Source organism: Lytechinus variegatus, chromosome 8 (genome assembly GCF_018143015.1).
Source record: "Lytechinus variegatus isolate NC3 chromosome 8, Lvar_3.0, whole genome shotgun sequence".
Classification (NCBI taxonomy): Eukaryota; Metazoa; Echinodermata; class Echinoidea; order Temnopleuroida; family Toxopneustidae; genus Lytechinus; species Lytechinus variegatus.
The window spans coordinates 17,514,928-17,535,685 of record NC_054747.1 but is presented as its reverse complement, the minus strand read 5'-3'; the positions used below and the strand labels follow the sequence as shown (position 1 = coordinate 17,535,685).

The following is a 20,758-nucleotide window of genomic DNA, read 5'->3' as shown; positions in this document are numbered from 1 at the left end:
TCATCATTCACTATCATCATAGAATTGTGTTCAGTGGCATATATACGGCGAGGTTGGTAGGCCCAAATTATTGATCACATCCAAAACTTTATTATGATAAAGTCCTGATTTGAATATCTCCTTTTTCAGCTAGCTTCAATCCTGCACAATTTCCCACAAAATTTAAGTATGCCAACAATTCATATCTCTGGCGCCAAATTCTTACGTGCTATTGTTGTTTATGAGATTACAACAAGGTATAGCATTTGGTTTTTATATGATTTGATCGACTGATTTCTGCTTCACAATAAACATAACATAACAAAATGAAAGATAATTTCATTAACAGTTATGTTTTCAGGAACATGATTCAAAATTAGAATTACCTCAGATTATTTTTGTATCTAGAACAGAGGGGATTGATGAAAAAGCAAAGTTTATAAGCTGATTCAACTGATTTTCCCCCAAGAAGGTAATAAAGCAATAAATACTGTAAATGAGACTGTAAAATAGTCATTTTATCAAAGTTCACATCCGAACTAGTTATAGACTTAAAATTTGAAAAAGGGAAATTGATTTCTAAGTAAGGTTTACATGTAAATGGCGATCTTGTACTTTTTAAATAATAATAATGAAAAAAATTGTTTACGAAACTACATCCCCCCCCCCAATCGGCATGATTACGATGACTTTAATAAGTGCTTCATGTGTTTAGGTATTATTCTAACAAAATCAGCAAACGTTTGGCGCTCGCATTAGATGACTATGGTGAGATGTGTATGCCCTTCATGATTTTTTTAAGTCCTTAAAATGGGCCTGTATGGAAAACTTTGAGCTCGCACTTCGTGCTCGCATTGTTTGAGTAGTTAAACAAGTATCATGATTACTAAATTTTCTTATAATTTCCCCTTTTTAGGTCTGAATCTCAATTTTTCAGCTTGCGCTTCGCGCTCACATTATTAGATACATATCCGTCTAATGGCACAGTCCTTAAAATGTATCTACATATGTCAGTATACCTGGCAATTAAGCGCACTTTGCGCGCCCACTGTGGTGTAATGTTTTTTTGCTGGTGCCCCCCCCCCATGCCGTGACCCACGGTACGCCACTGAGCTGGTCGTTTTGTTCACATCACTAGAATTCCTGGGGTTTGCCTATAGAGAACAATTAGACACGCTCTTAACGAGTCACAACCCATGCAAGCTAGGACGTATCCCTGCACCCCCCCCCCCCCCCGACGAGTTTGAAGATTTTTTTTTTTTGTGGCAAAATTTTTGGGCGGACGAATTTGCCCCCTACCCCCGTGGAAAATCTTAGGTACGCCACTTGTCTAGAGCCTCAGAACCAGCGTCTGAGCGGACTTCACTCCACAAACTTAGTGGTCTAAGTCCCCGGTTGGTCTAAGGCGCCTGGCTATACATGGAAAGTCCGGGGTTCGATCCCGGCCGCGGCAGTATGACCGTGAGCAAGGCATATTTAATCTACAATGATCTTTTATCCTAGTTTCAAATAAATGGAAATGCTGTATGCATAATTGGTAATTAGGTGTGTACTTATTAAAAAAAATGTAAATAAAAAATAATGAATTATGATGTAATATTCGTACCGGCATCCACAACGGAAAAAAATGGGGTAGATATTTTTTTGCAAACATGGTGATTATCGCGGCAAAATATGAGCTTGACAATCTGTCAATAACTGAACAGCTTAAGATATTATTTCGATGAAATCACTGTTGAAACTGTATATTCTTTAAAAAATATATAGCAGCAAAATATAGAAAACATAATAAAGTAAAGAACGGAACAACAGGGGGGCGTTTCATCAATATTTTCGTCCGACAAGTTGTCAGATCTGACAACTTTCCTGGATTCTGATTGGTTGAGAAGCACTGTTACTGTAGTAACTATCGGATAAAACAGGACATGTCAGATAAAACGTCTGACAAGTCCTTTCATGAAACACTCCCCTGGGCTAACCCTTCTACCCGATGCCCTTGAAGGGAAAAAGTTCAACATGAAAAAAGGGTTTATTGTAAAATTGGCACAAAACTTATTTTACAAAATAATTGCAAGATTTGAGGAAATCTATCAAAGATTAATCAAAGTTATTAGAATTTGTTTCTATTTGTGACGTCATATCTGTGCGGAAAGCTTCCCAACATGGTAAAATTAGATTGTAATTTTCTTTAGATTTTTTTTTATTGTACCTTCAATCAACAGACAAGTTCTTTCACCCCCGCTCCTGATCAAGAAAAAAAAATCAGCCAAGCAAGATATCATGAACTACCAGTTAAAATTGATTTTTTGCAATTTATTTTGCGTAAAATATGGGAGAGCTGCTAGAATATGACGTCACAAAAATCTAATAACGTTCTTTATCTTTGATGGATTTCATCAAACCTTCATCAATATTTTCTATTATTTTTTTCTGGTAGTTTCAAAACAGACTTTTTCATGGTGAACTGTACTTCTCCTTTAATTCCAACGCCCTCATTGGTGAGGCAAGGAGAATTGATACGTAACTAATGAAAACAACTCTGATCTTCGACGTCGTTTTTACTTTTAAATAGGCCCAACGTCAAGTCATCTTATTTTTTCATCGAGAAGTTTCATCTTGCCCATCGTAATCTTTCAGAAATGACTTCAAATCGGAAGAGTTCTGAGACGAAAAGTCGGGAGAATGCAGCTTTTCTCAAGATGCGAGTTGAAGAGGTAAAGTAGGCCTAGTAAATTTCAGTCCCATACGTAAAGAATTATGCTGGCTTCTTTGAGACAGAATTGACAACAAGTACAAACGCACCGATTAACATTAAAATTTAAGACTCAAGACTCAGAGCTGTGCCACCTGGACGGTTCTGGTTGTATGATTTTGATGTCTTGATCATAGAATTATAGGTGCATTGAGTGATTAAATATCAGCGCAAGCTACCCAGAATTCAACAAACCCTTAATAAAATATTTGCATAAAATTCCTCAAATTGCACTCCTAGTACCAATGAGGTCCAAACATTACATGTATGGACCTCATAGGCGACATCAGTGCTAAAATTGGGTTAGAGATTTATGTGGATCTAAATTTATTGTAATTTCAACAAAAGTACTAGCTAAATTTGAGGCTTTTGTTGAAATTTTGCTTTAATGAGACATTTATGCTTGAATAAGTAACAAAAAATTGAAAGAAATGAAGGGGAACTTACATTTTGACGACTTTTTCCTGATTTTCTTGGCAGTTGTCCTTCACTTCTGACTCGCGATCGGGCCTGATATGCAGATCACGTATACGCGTTCTCGTCAGGTGATCGGTCGGTTATTCTTTTCGCCAGATGTTGATAATTATATATTTCATAACGCAGCGTTCATCGCAAATTTAGCTGAAAGAGATTGAAGTTGAACAGCGCAAGCTTTAATTTATTCAGAAATAACGTTTGATTGCACAAGTTTCGCCTCGGACATTTAGGATCATTTGGTCCCATATTGGCGTAACTACGGGGGGGGGGGGGGGTGTCCCTACCACCGTCCACACCGGGCGTCCATGCACAAGCCAGCAATTATCTTTTTTCTCTCTTTTTTTAACCAAAATGCTTCCCCCCAGAAAAAAAAGAACCAGGGTTAAAGAGAAAGACAATTATGATAGAGGAACACAAAATACTTTATTTTTTCAGCTTTTAATGCATCGACTTATAATCAAATATTAAATGGGGCTTAGAACATTTTTTTAAAAAGTCAATTAATAAAAATATTCCGCTCTTCGGGATTTGAGCTTTCATGAAATATCAATCTTTTTCATGATTACCGAAAATACTTCAAATGTCCAAAAAAAAATTATCGGTGTATTAGCTGATACCTTGCGCCCGCCTTAATTATTTTAATGTTGAGATACTTTGCTTTAATTTAATGAATTCCTAAAAGCATTAATTCTCAGATCATTTGTCGCAATCGAATGATTCGATTGGTAAGCTAGTTGTATAATTATTATGATTCATGAATTGTTTAAAATGTGTCTCTCTATCAGTTTTGAATATTTAAAAAAATGTCAGCTCGTGCTTTTTGCTCGCAATATTTTGATTAGTAAGAAATTCTTGTGTATGCGAGTTACATAAATAACTAGAGAGAGAGAGAGGGGGGGGGGGGTGTCCCTCAGCTACTTGTCCTTGCTTATTCCATATTTTTTTATTATGCTCGTGTTGTGAGTATTTCAAAGTCTTTTCTTTTTCTCACCCTTTTTATTGTCTCGGAGCTTCCCTCTATTTCTTTGCTACGATGTATAGCCCATCTTACTTGTTTCATTTTTTTATGTTCTCATTTCATTGAAAACATAATTATTAAACTGACGTAGAAGACTTTACAACAAAATTTTGATATTGTTTTTTCTTGTTTGTTTGGCTTTCTTTTTTCTTCTCCTCAGTCCTTTTTCTAATTAGTTTCCCTTTCCTTATTTTATATTATTTCATTTCATGAGGCATCCGCCAACTTATATACAACAACAAACGTTAGAGGCGGATATCCAGTAAGGGGGCGTGGTGGTGTGCCCTCTAAAAAGAGGAAAATAGGAAGGAAAAAAGCAGGAAGGAGAAAAAATAAGAAAAAAAGACGATGATGGCAATGATGATAATGATGATGAAAATTATCTTGGTGAAGATGATAGTGGTGGTGATGGTGGCGGTGATGATGATGATGATGATGATAATAATGATGGTGGTAGTGGTGATAAAGATGAGAATGAAGTTGGTGACGATGATATGATGATGATGTAATTTTGTCTTTAAAAAAATAATAGTGCAAAGGCGAAATCATTTAAAGTTTATTATGAAAATAGCAGAAAAAATAATTTGAAAAATTGTACGTATGCGTATGGAAAATCCATCTCCCACCAAAAAAGAAAAAAAGTGAGATTTTGTTTTGTTATTTGTGACGGCGTAGGCCTATGCGAGCAGCTGTGTGATATAATTATGGTAAAAAAAGTAAATGAAATGCCAAGAAATACATGATAATGACTTTTATTGTACATTCAGTATATCAGTAGATAAATTCATACTCGTTCCAAAAAAGAAGAAAGTGGGTATATTATGGACCATTAAAAATGGGCAGTTGCTCTATATATTATATTACATAGAATATATAGAGCAACTGCTCGTGTGTAGCGGTAAGTTATTCACCTGATCTACATAATTCATGCGGCGCACGGCGCGTGCGCAATGTTTAATAATTATTGCTGTGAATACAATGAATGTCATCAAAAACATAATCTCACAGATCAAATAGTGCCAGCTCGATGCGCAAAATGAGAAAAAAATATATATTTTCTGCCCTGATAATTTGATAACCCTAACCTAACCCAATTTCTAAGTATTTTTATCATAAACAGGATAACTATATACAATGATTGAAATTAACTTTATATTCTTTTGCGAACTAAATGAATATGAAAGACAGCTTTTTGATAAAGAACACAGTTTTAGAGCGTTAGAGCGCGATTTATACCTACAACCGCTAACATAGGCGGATCCAGGGGGGCCGAGGGGCCCGGGCCCCCCTATTGGCGGAGCAAAAAAAGAAAAAAAAAGAAAGGAAAAAAGAAAAGGAAGGGAAAAGAGAGGAAAAAAGAAGAAAGGCAAACATAAGAGGAGGAACATGATTAAATGAAATAACATTAGGGGAAGACTCTGAAAATAATTTTTTTTTAAATCTATTTGTTAGGATAAAAAATTTTCGCTCGCGCTTGGCGCCTTATTGTCTTTTAGGGTATTTGCATATCTTGCTCAATATGGAGCTTGAAAAATCAAACTTTGAAGTCATTATACAAAACATATTTCAGCTGGGAAATTGAACTTTCATTATTTTGTTTCATTTACAAATTGATTTTTAAAAAGTGCTCTGTAAAAATGTCTGTGTTATCGTCTGAACATTATCATTTTCTGCTTGCGCTGCGCGCTCGCAAAATTTGAATTTTCAGGTACGTATTATTTTCCTGTATTCCATAAAGTTCTCAAAAAGTTCCCTATTCAGGTCAGATTGTTAAAACGTATCAGCTAGCGCCGCACGCTATAGCATTTGGATTAGTCGGTTATGTATATCCCAATATTAATTCTAAATCAAACTAATTTGATGACAGTTTATCAAAAAATTCGACTCGCGATTTCTGCTCGCATTGATAGATATATAATGCCTCTTATGCATAATTACAAAGTGCTTTAAATGTCCAGTTTTCAGGCCATAATATTAACACATTTCGCGCTCCCATGCGAGAGAAATAGGAAGATGGTCATCATTTTCATATGATGACATAATGCCCTCATAGCATGTTCCGGTCCTATGTAAAAACTCAAAGTAATAAAAATAAAATACATCAGCTCTTTTTTAACTGTGATCTATCACAATTCACAATTTTCCCACAAAGTGTTTGCATTACAGAGCTTAAATTCACCCTTTGTTATATCATATATTTTTAGCTCGCGCTTTGCGCTCTCTTTATTGATTTTCATGATAAGAAAGTTACTTAGAATACCCAAATTCTAGGTCGAAATCTAAAACACACGTTAATTCAGATACGCAGATTGTTCTCTATTTAAATCATTATCCAGTTTCAGATCACAATATCAAAAAGTGTCTGCTCGCGGATAAATAACTTATCCTTTTCATGATAAAACATGAATAGTGCGTCCAGAATTTTTCCCCATAATTTTGTTTACCCATCACATTTCTCCCTATTTTCTCCTCCCTTTTATTTTCCATTAATTTTTCTTTCGTTCACTTTTTTCTGTCCTATTTTCCCATAATTCATTTTACCCATCACATTTCTCCCTATTTTCTCTTCCCTTTTATTTTCCATTAATTTTTCTTTCGTTCACTTTTTTTCTGTCGCCTTTTCCCTTCTAAGTTCTATTTTTTTTCTCGTCTCACCGCTTTTCCTCATCCCCAGCCCTCGATCGACGCCCGTGCAGATTCGCAAACAATATCAAGAGTATGTCTACTTGCAAGGGCGGAAATCTCTCCCCAAAGGTAGGGGGACCAGGGGCTGGAAAATTTGACAAGCAAAAAACAAAAAAAAAAAGAAGGTTTATCACCCTCTAAAGAAGGTCATCTTGACCAAAAGAAATTTGACAAGCAAACAAGCAAAAAAAGGGGCATGCCAAAAGTAAGATCGTCTCTTCCAAAATACATTTCGATTTTGAACGAAATGACCAAAAATAGTAGGGGGACATTTCATAATGTGCCCCCTACTATTTTGGGTGAGGGGACATGTCCCCCGGCCCTGGGGTTTGCGCCCATGTGGGTGGGGGTGTTGTGCCTCCCTATCGGGATCATATCACAGCGAGTATACACTCTTCCATATGGAAGAGTGTTTACTCGCTGAGATTTCGATCTCACACATAATTTTATAAAAAAATAGAACAGCTACGCCTTGAACACAGGCCAAAATGCCTAACGATTTCTCCGCGGCATTAACAACTCTCGTAAAGGGCGCTCCATTTATAAATAAAGTTGCATGAACAGCTCTCTATGGCGACAAAATTTAACGCGGAATTGTAGCCAGCAGCGTGGGAAATTGGCAGAAAATTCAAGAAGAGAACCGGTGAGTACCGATTTAACAGTATTCATGTATTAATTAATATTTATTTAATCATAAGAATAATTTTTTTTTACGGAAAGAAAGCTTAGTTCTAAGCTAGGGCGGCCCAAATGCGCGTGAGTGGAGTCCCAGTTTCTTAACACGGGTAAGTATTGCGGTGTCGCCTAGAGTGTTAAATTGCAATATATTTTGTTCTGGAAATAAAATGTCTTTTCACACCGTGCTTCAATGTTGTTGAATATTGTTTTCTATTTTGAATTGCAATGTTTATTTTCTATCTCAATATTTAATTCCAAAATCTTGTAATTACTTGTTACTTGTCGCAATAATCCCAAAACGCAGCTCCTTGGAAGCTATACTGGGATGTCGATAATGTCATGTGCCAATGGAGGTGACAAGGTGCAGGATTTGGGTTGGCTCACATATATACAATAAAAATGAGCATGCAGGGGTGCGAGTAAAAACATGCATTGGTCCATTTATAGCATGTGGGACCCAACAGGAGGCTGCATCATGCTGATGATAGGTAGTGCAGCCTCTCTGAACGTAGTTGGGTTTCCATGGAGAATGACATGTCCTGGTAATCTGTTCCATATCCGTACTGTCCTAGGGAACATTGCATATTTGTATGTGTCTATTGTAGCTTTGGGTATGGCATATTTAGCTATATGGTCGTGCCTACCAAAGTAGGTTGCTGGAGAAATGACCTGTGGCAAAGGCACGCGAACCAGTTGATGGTGCATCCGGTGAAAAAGGGAGCATTGTGCTAAGAGCCGACGAGTGTGGAGGCTGTTCCATCCAAGGGTGGAGACCAAGGCTGAGGAGGATGTTGTTCTCCTGAAGTCACAGTGAACGAATCGGGCCGCAGATCTTTGTACTTGTTCCAGTGATTTAACAGCTGTAACAGTGTGCGGATTCCATGCCTCAGAAGCGTACTCCAGTTGAGGACGGACTAACGCAGTATATGCCTTGGCCTTAACCTTTTTGGAACACGGGGATAGAGTTCTGCGGATGAGGCCCAGTGTACGACTGGCCTTTCTCCTGATGTCCTGACAGTGAAGATTCCAACGCAGATCTGTAGTCACTGTCACTCCCAGGTATTTGTAGTTGTTGGCTCTAGGTATCGCATCGGAGTCAAGAAAATAATCATAGGTGCGAGGAGAGCGTTTACGTGTGATGGAAAGTACAGCACATTTCTTGACATTAAATTTCATTTGCCATGTAGCAGACCAGGATGACAGCTGTAGTAGATCTTGCTGCAGGATGTGAAAGTCTTCATCAGTCACGATCTCTCTGTAGACGACACAGTCATCTGCAAACAGCCGAAGAGAGGATTTGATGTTATCTTGGATGTCGTTAATGAACAGAAGGAAGAGAGTCGGACCGATGACCGAGCCTTGGGGGAAACCAGAGGAGACATCCCTCCATGAAGACTGTTTGCCGTTAACAACTACAGACTGCTTCCTGTCTGAAAGAAAAGCCATTATCCAGTTGAAAGTGTCACCTTTGATGCCGTAATGCTGGAGCTTGATGCCAAGACGTTCATGGGGCACTCTATCAAAGGCCTTTTGGAAGTCTAAGAAGATAGTATCAACTTGACTGCGTTTCTGTAAAATGAAAGACCAGTCATGAACGGCTAATGACAGTTGGGTGGTAGTTGATAGCCCCTGGCGGAAGCCATGCTGGGCATCACTAAGAATCTCATTGGATGCAAGATGTTTGGAAACATGGCTGAGGACTATGTGCTCCATTATCTTACAGGCAATACAGGTGAGGGATATTGGCCGGTAGTTTGATGGGTCACTCTTGTCGCCCGACTTGTGAATTGGTGAAACGAGAGCCTTTTTCCATTGTGATGGTATAGTACCTGTATTATAACTTTGTTGAAATAAAAAGGCAAACACAGGGGCAATCTCACAGGCTATAAGCTTAAGAAGCTTGGGTGGGATTTCATCAGGCCCGCTAGCTTTGGACGGGTTGAGTTGCTTTAACTGCTTTTCTACTCCTCTCCTGTCAATGTGTAGATGGCCAATAGATGGGTAAGAAGACTGGCCCTTTGATGGTAGACTCTGAGTATTTTCTTGAGTGAACATGGAGTGGAAAAAGATGTTCAATGCCTCAGCCTTGTCTGCAGCTACGGAACACAGTTTTGAAGCTGTGCGCAGGGGAGGTATTCCAATCTGTTCAGTGCGGCAGCTTTTGATGTAAGACCAAAAGGCTTTTGGATTATCACTCAAGCTGGCTCCTATGATGTTATTGATGTAATCATCATGAGCTTTATGGACAGTCTTGGCTACTTGGTTTCTAAACCTTCTAAAGACTTCCCAGTCAGCTCCAGTATTCTGATGGCAAGCTTTCTTGTACAGTCGGTCTCTTTTCCTCATTTTCTGTTTAATGTCTTGTGTAATCCATGGGAGATTTCTTCTACCTCTGCTCATCTTTGACGGGACAAGCTCAGTCAAACATTTACTGAGGAAATTGGAGATCATCATCCAATTTGTCTCTACAGAACGTTTTTCAGGATCTGAGAGGAGAAACGCATCAGAGAAGTCTCTTGCAGCTTGTTTAAGTTGATAGATATCTGCTTTGTTGAACTGATGAATCGTCTGTGGTGGCTTTGGTTGGAGCTTGGGACATGATTTAACGGTGTAAGTCAGCAGTTAGTGATCGGAGATACCGGGCAGCACCTCAACATTGTCCACAAGACCAGGATTTGAAGTGCATATCAGATCAAGAATATTTCCAGATGACGGTCGGGTGACTTCACGCACTACCTGGAAGAGGGAATTTGTGAGTAAGATGTCGAGTAGATTTTGATGAGTAACTGAAGAGCTAGGATTGGTTGTAGTCTGTTCATCCCAGTCGATGTCAGGATGATTAAAATCACCTGCAATCAGGATGTTAGGATGAGCACGTCGGTTTCCCATCAACGAAGCAAGGGAGTTTTCCAATCCAGTAAGGCTAGCTTGGCGGTCGTTAGGTGGGCAGTAGTAAGACCCCAGAAAAAGCTTTTTGGTATTTGTTAACTCAATAGTGCACCACAACAGTTCACAGTCTGTAGCAAGATGTGGGCATTCGCTGACTGTAATATCATCACGGACAGAGATAAAAACTTCTCCCCCATGCTGATTTCGGTCTTTGCGGAACACTATGTAGTTGCTAGGAAAGATGGAGTAAGTAGGGATGTCAGTGTTGAGCTTTGATTCACAGCCTAATATAATGTCCGGGGAGTGTTGAGTGATTGCTGCATGAAAACTTGACCTTTTTGAACTACCTTTAAGGCCATTACAATTTAAAGTCATGACCTTGAAAGCCTTCTGTTTTCTCTTCGATGAGCGAGGTTGTGGGGATGAAAAGTGAGGACGAGCTGATGGTTTAACTTAAACTTAGGTTTAAAGTTGTGGTTAAAGTATGGTCAGCCGATTGTTACATAAATCACTATCGGTATAGATATCATATTTCAGCTCATTTGCCTCTCAAATCATTTATAATTGTGTAGGAAGTACATAAATAAATGATTGTCTTCACCATTCACCATCGATGAATCAGGAAAGAGCACAGTAAATTAAGAAACATACAACTTAATAAGAATTTTGACACTTTTGGCTTCCCATAATTTTATCACAGAGTTACATGTAGACCGTGGTCTAAGTTTAACCTGACTTCAGAATACGGGCCATATTTTGCAACATTGTGTTGTGGCGTGCAGAAATCCAAGCAAGCATCTGTAAATTATATATTTTTTTCTTTTTTTTATATTTTTGTTTTCCTCATAATTCCACAGCTTGAGTCGGAAGTGAGTTCTCTGAAGAAAAGACTGGATGGACTAAGAAAGGCTAAGAATACAACTGTGCTGAAAAAAGAGAAGGAGTATGTTTCTGTTGGAGCATCAGAATCAAACAGAGCAAGTAAAAGGTAATTCAGTCACCTGTCTAATGAGCAGGTACAGATGGGTGTTTCATAAAGCTGTTCATAAGTCAAGAGCGACTTTAAGAACGACTGGTGATCTTTTGTTGTGGTAAAATGATACATTGAATTGGCAGTGGTTTTGCGCGTAAGAAAGGTTCACCAGTCGTTCTTAACGTCACTCAACTTACGAGCAGCTTTATGAAACAACCCCCAGATCCAGCAGGGTTAGACACAGTACCATTTTGGGGGCCTCTCAATACTATGGCCCGTATTCTGAAGTGGGGTTTAACTCAGACCATGGTCTAACTCTGTGCTAAAATTATGGGAAGCCAAAAAGTGTCAAAATTTTTTATTAGGTTGTATGTTTCTTATGTTTACTGTGCTCTTTTCTGATTCCTCGATGGTGAAGACAATCATCTATTTATACTTTCTAGACAATTATGAATGATTTGAGAGCCAAATGAGATGAAATATGATATCTCTACCATTGGTGATTTATGTGACAATTGGCTATCCATACTTAAACCACTACTTAAAACCTGAGATTAATTTAAGCCAACTTCAGAATACAGGCCTGGATCCCTGACTGCTATTAAGACCACAATCCTTGCGTGGAATTCTTTATTCAAATATTGAGATGATTGATACATGAGCCTGCTACAAAGGCCACTTGTTCATACAAAGCAACCTTCGTCAACTTTTTTTGGGTGGTACAGATTTATGGAGAGTTGTCCATCTGGGGGCTTAAAGGAGAATGAAACCTTGGAACAATGCAAGATGGCTTGTGTGGAAACAGAAAAATCAAAGAATAAGATCAAAGCAAGTTTGAGAAAAATCGGACAAATAATTGTGATCACTAATGCTATGGAGATCCTCATGTAGGCAATGCGACAGATATTTGTGATGTCATATGTGATCAACTTTCCCTTTGATGGACTATAAAATACCCTGAAATTTCCTCTATTTTTGCTCTTTCTTAGGGTAATACAAACTCTTTGTCCATAATATAATCTTTGAAAACCTGTATTACAAATGCCCTCCTATATATATCTACTGATAGATGTGATAAAAGAGGCATTTTAAGTGAAATATATAGAATAGTAATGGGAAAGATGTTCACATATGAAATGACAAATCCTTGTCGCATTGCCAATGGAGGATCTTTATTATTCAAATTTTTCTCAACCTTTTATCTGTTTCTTTGATTTTTCTGTTTTTTGCAAAAGCTATCTTGTGTCAAGGGTTTCATTTCCTTTAACCTGTTGCAGCTGATACCATGATAAGATATACTCCACATGCAAACTGAGAGTCTTTGTCAATTGGCCCCTGGCTTTTTTTATTCTCTCTCTTTCTCTCCCCCTCTCTCCCCCTCTCTCTCTCTGTTGCTCATGCATATCCTTTCAATAATTGATAGTCTGTTTATTGTTTATATGTGTAATTGAATTTCATTATTTCATATGATGAAAACTTTTTAAATTGTAGGACTTTGTAAGATTACTAGATCAAAATGTTGCATCGAAGTTAAGGAATCTTGGACTTATTGTTCTTAACTCATGTAAGTCTTGCTATCATTCATAATTCTTTCCATTAATTGCAAATGCAAATTTGAATTTGATTGCTGGTTCTTTTCTTGCACCAAGAAATGGGTATAAATAGGACTTCTTTAGTTGACATCATCTGTCACCTGTAAATGTGCAGTTTTCAATCAATTCTGAACATTTTCATTTTGTCTAATGCCAATTTGTCCAATTGCAAAATCATCTACTAACATTTGGTCTACCATAAGTTCGTTCACTCACCACATTGTCTACTTTCATTTATTCTAATGCCATTCCGTCTAACAACCAGTTGCTCTAATAGCCATTTAGTCCATAATATCCATATACCATTTGGTCTAATTGATCTAAGTGTTAAATTGCGCAAAATGAATGAAAAATGAAATGGATATTAGACCAACTGGTTATGAGACGAAAAGGTCATAGACGAAATGGTGATCAGATGAAGTGATGATTGAACCAAATGATAATGGACCAAATTAGTGGTTGGTAGACGAAATATTGATGGACGAAAGGGCATTAGACTAAATGAAAGTAGACCATTTGGTGAGTGGATGAGTTGGCAGTAGACGAATTGGCAGTAGACGAATTGGCAATTTACCTATTATAGTTAATAACGCACACTCATTTTATTCAATGTTACCTAAGCATATTAGTAAAAAAATGCTCCTCTGTAGTTCTCTGGGATTACTTTCTTGTCCTTTTCATTCACATTAACAGGCCGTCCATTTCAGAAGATAAGAGCAGTGAACTTCAGAAAAAATTAAAAGATCTGAGTCTTCAACACGCAGACGAGATGAGTGCCTTGAAGAAGAAGCACAGTGCCGATCTCAAAAAGTTGCAAGTAAGTAAAAACCAATGACCAAAACAGACAAATGCAACTCAGTGTATAATTTCATCACTTTAGGATGAAATTTTTGTCATTTTACATGTGACTTCCATGTAGTTCACTATGACGTCATTGAACGTTGTTGTGATCTATGCTGCGCATCGCATTGCTGTCATCGTTGTGTATTTCGCTCATGCGCACTAGACTGTTTAATATGGTCTCATAGTTAACTGTAAATTTTGTGCACGAGCCTATGGGATATTTGCCAGATTTCGGTCATTTTAGGGATATGCTCTGATACTGCACAGGCAATTGATGCAGATCAAACTACGCGTTTTGAATGTATGGCTAAATTGCTCTATAAAAATGAAAATGCAGTTTATTATAAGTTTTGTTTGTCTTCTTATCAGTTTAAAAAAGAGTGATAATTCTTTGAAAACATTTATTAATCATAAAACACTTTTTTAGGATCGAGCCACCTTCTAAAGATTTGAGTCCAACTTGCCTCTCATGATAGGATCTTCTCGATGATGTAATTTCTTCTCCTGAAAGGAGTCTTGTCAGTCTATGAATAATTTTATTTATTTTTAACTCCCGGGGAGCGTATCATGAAAGGACTTGTCAGACGTTTTATCCGACAAGTCCCATTCTATCTTACAGTTACTATAATAATAGTGCCTCTCAGCCAGTCAGAATCAAGGAAAGATGTCAGATCTGACAACTTTTCAGACAGAAATGTTGATGAAATGGTCCCCTGTTCTACATACATGTAAATGTTACCAAATATACTCTTGCAAGTATTGGTACCTTTTTTTAATCTATTCAATTATTTGCACATGTATGATGAAATGTATATATCTTTAATACATTTTTTGTTCCTTGTTCGTTATGACAGTCTGAGAAAGTGAAGCCCACTACACCAGAGAAGTGCAATCACGAGGAAGAGATCCTCCGTCTCAAAGGTGAAATAACCGAACTGAAAGAGAAGAACGCCAACCTGGAGGATGTGAACTCAACACTCAAAGCAGAGACTCTCTCGCTTCATGCGAAGTTTGAGGAACTGTTCACAGAGCTGAGCCTCAAGGAAGCGCAGTGGTGCGAGAAGGAGGAACAGTTAAATCTCAAGGTTGGTCAGTTTAGAAGGGGATGGGGTCAAGTTGAGTTTGTAGGTGCTTTTTTTGTTTTCTTGTGGAAGAAATATGGTTCAGTTGGTCTGCCTCTTTCCTTGTACATGTAGTTGAAGGGGGGCTGTAGCGAGTCTTCATTTCAAAATCAATTCTAAACTTTTTTTAATTCTCATGGTGGTGCTGGCATCCTTTGGAAGAACATCAATCAACACTCAGCCACTCTCCACCCAGGTGTTTGAAGGGTACATACTTAGGAGGATGCAAAAGCCAAGGTTTCATATCTAGCGATTTGAGCATGGAAGCTCTTGGATTGCTCCACAGGGAGTGAAGGAAGGGCATACATTGTGTACAGGCAAGCCATAATTTCCTTGGTTCGGGTTATTGTATGTATAGCTGTATTACTGACTCCAACACCTGTTCATTGTCATCGCCAAGTTCAGCTAATGCACACTCAAAAATCTTATCAGGGGTTTAGTCGAGGCTGGCCTCAAGGCCACATTTTGCCAGCCTTGGCCCCGACCCGAGTCACACGTTCAAAGTCTATGGAAGGTCTCTCCAGTGGCCTCATCACTCGAAGTACCAGCCTTGACTACATCCCTTAATCATACATTCTAGTAGTGTTTGAAGGCGACCGCACACCTTACGACTGGTCTGTGACCCGATTTCAGAATAAGATGTAGTAGAATTTGATGCTAATATTGAGACTTGGAATATCTTACTGTGTAATGTTATAAATCATCATAGGAATACATATGATCAAATTTGTGACTATGCTATCATCCTTCTGAGAATTTCAGCGAAATTAATATCCAGTCGTAATGACGTCATAGCAGTCGTACGATTGGCTACAATTTGAAACTAATTTGGCCTTTACTCCAAAATAAGGGCTTGCAATCTTTCAAAATGGTTATAATACCATTCTTTCAATTAATTTTGACCTCGAATAAAATGATATGTTCCATTGATATCTTCAGAAACTGGAACTTGCAAAGGATTAGATTATACAGTGTATTGTAATATGTTTTAAATTTGCTTAGAGTCTAAAATAATGTAATGCCCATATTTGTTCAATATGAATGTCAAACTTCAACAATGGACGGATGTAATTCAAGAGAAAAAAAAATTTCCCCTCTTGAAACCACTGCTAAGTCATATCATGCACATTCTGTAAAATAGTTCTTTTTCTTTTCTTCACCCCCCTCCCCTCCCGCACAGCTCAAGTTACAATGGGGAGAAAAGTACCGGGAGTGGATGGAAGCCACAGAGAAGAAGATTGCAGAGCTGCAAAGAGCCAATGAATATTTGTAAGATATGATTCTTTTACTTCCATTTTCAAATTTTAAATTCTTTGTCCCTAGCTTTGATATTTCAAGGTCTTTCTCATTTTTATGTTTTTTTTCATCTCATTGCTACTATTTCTGTGTTTGTGATGTATTTTTTTGTAATCTTAGAATAGTCGTATTATAGGTTAAATGAGCATCAAGATTATGAAAGGGATTTAGATTCATTTATTTCACATTTTAAAAAAAAAGAAGGTACGATACAAAGTATTACATATTACAGACTGGTATTAATATTAAGTTAAAAGATCAATTTAATTTCATGCTTGACTATACAATCTTTTTCTTGTCATACTTGTCATCGTTTTAACAGCTATTATTTAATTGCATTATGCATGCATGTTTGAAAGAAAAAAATGTTGAAACCCCATGTAAAGACACAAATACAGGAACTTTACCATTATGGTAACTACTATTGCAGCCTTAAATTTCATTGGCTGCTAAGCCTGTTTGATACCATGCTACAGGTAGATTTTCTTTAATTGTAAGTCTTTTATCAAATGGGTTCCAGAACAGTTTACTTGGATCAAATTGTTTTTGTCAGTTCTTCTGTATGTATATGAAATATTAATGAATTGGTAGGACTCTATTGTAATTTGGTCAATCATATCACTAGATTTTTGTCTCACCTGCGAAGCAAAGTGAGACTATAGGCGCCGCTTTTCCGACGGCGACGGCGGCGGCGTCAACATCAAATCTTAACCTGAGGTTAAGTTTTTGAAATGACATCATAACTTAGAAAGTATATGGACCTAGTTAATAAAACTTGGCCATAAGGTTAATCAAGTATTACTGAACATCCTATTAGAGTTTCATGTCACATGACCAAGGTCAAAGGTCATTTAGGGTCAATGAACTTAGACCATGTTGGAGGATTCAACATCGAAATCTTAACCTGAGGTTAAGTTTTTGAAATGTCATCATAACTTAGAAAATATATGGACCTAGTTCATGAAACTTGGACATAAGGTTAATCAAGTATCACTGAACATCCTGCATGAGTTTCACGTCACATGACCAAGGTCAAAGGTCATTTAGGGTCAATGAACTTTGGCCGAATTGGGGATATCTGTTGAATTCCCATCATAACTTTGAAAGTTTATGGATCTGATTCATGAAACTTAGACATAATAGTAATCAAGCATCACTGAAAATTTTGTGCAAGTTTCAGGTCTCATGATTAAGGTCAAAGGTCATTTAGGGTCAATGAACTTTGGCCGAATCGGGGGTATCTGTTGAATTACCATCATAACTTTGAAAGTTTATTGGTCTAGTTCGTTAAACTTGGACATTAGAGTAATCAAGTATCACTGAACATCCTGTGCGCGTTTCAGGTCACATGACCAAGGTCAAAGGTCAATGAACTATGGCCGAATTGGGTGTATCTGTTGAATTACCATCATAACTTTAAAAGTTTATGGATCTGATTCATGAAACTTGTACATAAGAGTAATCAAGTATCACTGAACATCCTGTTCGAGTTTCAGGTCACGTGATCAAGGTCAAAGGTCATTTAGGGTCAATGAACTTTGGCCGAATCGGGGGTATCTGTTGAATTACCATCATAACTTTGAAAGTTTATTGGTCTAGTTCGTTAAACTTGGACATTAGAGTAATCAAGTATCACTGAACATCCTGTGCGCATTTCAGGTCACATGACCAAGGTCAAAGGTCAATGAACTTTGGCCGAATTGGGTGTATCTGTTGAATAACCATCATATCTCTGTAAGTTTATTGGTCTAGTTCATAAAAAGTGGACATAAGAGTAACCATGTATCACTGAACATCTTGTGCGAGTTAGAGTAGTATTCAAAGTCAGCACTGCTGCTATATTGAACTGCGTGATGCAGGTGAGACGGCCAGAGGCATTCCCCTTGTTATTATTTCTTGGGACCGTATGCTTGTTTATTTATTTCCTTGTTATCTCAGTGGGCAGAGGAATTTTATTTTACTTTATCATTCTCTAGTATAAAGATGTTCACAGTGTCAGCCTACTTCCATATTAATGCAAATTTGAACACTGCCAGTTTTATTTGCTTTCACCTCACACAGTAACCATACTCTTATATTGAAAATCAAATTTGTGTATCTTTTGCAATTCAAACCCGCATAGAAGTTGACCTATATTTCCTGGGTCAAACTGCGCACTACGATGAGCATGCACTGACAAGACATGAAGTGAGGGAGAAATGGCATTTGACAGGGTCAATCAAACTCTTATTCTGCAGTTACCATGGTTTGTTTTTGTGTTTTGAATCATGATTCATGTTTGTGATTCTAGCTTATGACATCTTCTAAACTCAGCCTTTTACTGTTTCTTACCTTGTTTTTTTCTCTCATTTCCAATGCAGACGAACCTGTCTTAAGAGTCCAGGGGATTAATGATACGCAGTCTTCCATCTTCAATTTACACCAAAGAGAGACTTTTGCGACCGGGTATTCTGAACTCTATTTAAAGCGAATCCTCATTGACCTTTCCTTAGGAGAATAATGCAATTTGCTGGCACCGGCCCTTGTGTATAGCAATGGAAATACCTGTGAAAGACCTGCTTATTGAGGGCTCAGCCAATTATGCTCACCTGACCATTGTAGTGAATCACAGAGATATCTTTGCCAATTCCTTCGGACAGAGGATAATGTGATAATGACTGCCACCTAATGAGAGTTGAGCCCAGCGCATCCGATGCGAGACGTTTTTTTTTAATAAGTTGCATACCGGTATTGCATTAAATGTGAAAGTCCCAAGAAATCAAATTATATCATTTGAAGTTCAGCATAATGTTAGGAATGATAAAATCATAATTTAGCTTTGCAGCAATTAGCCCTATGGTTGAAGTAAAGTCCAAATCGGCTTCAAGTCACAGCCGATGATGACGTCATTGCGATTTGAATTTGATTTTATTCCTACAGGGAGGCTCAAACTAGACTGAATTTTGATTTCAGTAGTCCTACCACTATTCTGAACCCCGATCGCTAAGATTTTATTGGTTGGAAAGTTCTTATCAAATGTTATTACAAATTCTTTGAAATTTGGATCGCAACGAATCGCAAAGTGTTCACCGGGCTGTAGAGAGGAATGTACACAGCAATTACAGAATGTTTATTTGCTGTGAAACTTGATACTGCTCGATCTGATGGTAAACTCCTGCAAATGGTAATTGTCACTTGGTCTACACCCTATTGGTCTACTTTCCGTTTGGTCTAATCTTAGGATTGCCTACAACCTTACTGAAAACAGACTGGGATTAATAACGATAATAATAGCTGGGTTTATATAGCCCAGTTTGCCTGAGGATACAAAGCGCTGCTATTATTAGCCTAGCTTTAGCTCAAGCTGCCACCAATGGCATTCAGTGCATTCAAGGAATTCCTCCTGCCGGGTACCCATTCACCTCACCTGGGTCGAGTGCAGCACAGTGTGGATAAATTTCTTGCTGAAGGAAAACACGCCATGGCTAGGATTCAAACCTGTGACCCTCTGTATGAAAGCGAGAGTCAGAACCACTAGACCATGATGCACTCACAGTCTGTGAATGCAGTAATATTTTCTTCACAATTAAAATAAAAGGAGCCACTTATAAAAGATGTTATGCTATATGAATGTTTAAAGGGTCATCAATTTGTCTCATTCTCCGAATTCAGAATACGGACCAATATAGTCCAATATTTTATTTTTAGGCCAGTTGAGAATGACCCCATAATTGGGTCAATTATTCTACATGTACAATGAATTTGCTTCTTAATACCTTAGTCACATTTGCTCTACGGCGACCATACGGTGAGTCGAAAACAGCTGTTTATATTCATTTTATTCAAAATATCTATATGTAGCTATTACAAAAAATTTAACACAGCCGTTTTAAAATCTACCGTATGGCTGCCGTAGAGCAAATGTGACTAAGGGGTATTTATCATTTTATGACCACTCAAATAATACGTTATGGCTGACTTAGTCAGCCATTCCAGTCTACATGTATGCTTGGGTATTAAAACTGTATATTCTCTTCCTTGGTCATAAAAATCTGCCCAGTATAGATATGACCTTTAATTCTAATATTCAATGGTTATTTTTTCATAGTCCAGGAGAGAAGTCCTTTACCCACAAGTGACCAGTCCAGGTGCTATGTTTTCTTCAGATTTATACTCAAATTTCATGCACATGTTGGCATAATTAATTTATTGAAAAATATAGGTACTGGTATTTTTAAACTTTAGCTATGCAACCCCATAGATTATTGATTTCGAATTGTTTTTATCATACAATTTGTGGTAATATTTATTGAAAATTAATGCCTACATGTATGTATGTAAAGAAAAAAATTAATCTCACTTCAAAATTCTTACTTATGTAATTAAATTTGTATTACATACACCTGTACTACGCACTTTCTACGTTCGACAGATTGACAATTATTGTGATATTTACTTCAGCTGCCTGAAAAGATG

General features: G+C 37.6%; 1 protein-coding gene across 1 annotated transcript; it reads left to right on the top strand.

Annotated features, from left to right (window-relative positions):
• Positions 1 to 2,476: 2,476 nt before the first annotated feature.
• LOC121420078 (filament-like plant protein 1) lies at positions 2,477 to 19,672 on the top strand. The gene is made up of 6 exons (XM_041614607.1): positions 2,477 to 2,693; positions 11,336 to 11,466; positions 13,737 to 13,860; positions 14,741 to 14,971; positions 16,188 to 16,276; positions 18,664 to 19,672. Exons 1-6 carry the CDS (start codon positions 2,619 to 2,621, stop codon positions 18,692 to 18,694), a joined length of 681 nt encoding a protein of 226 aa, XP_041470541.1. The 5' UTR covers positions 2,477 to 2,618; the 3' UTR covers positions 18,695 to 19,672.
• Positions 19,673 to 20,758: the final 1,086 nt, after the last annotated feature.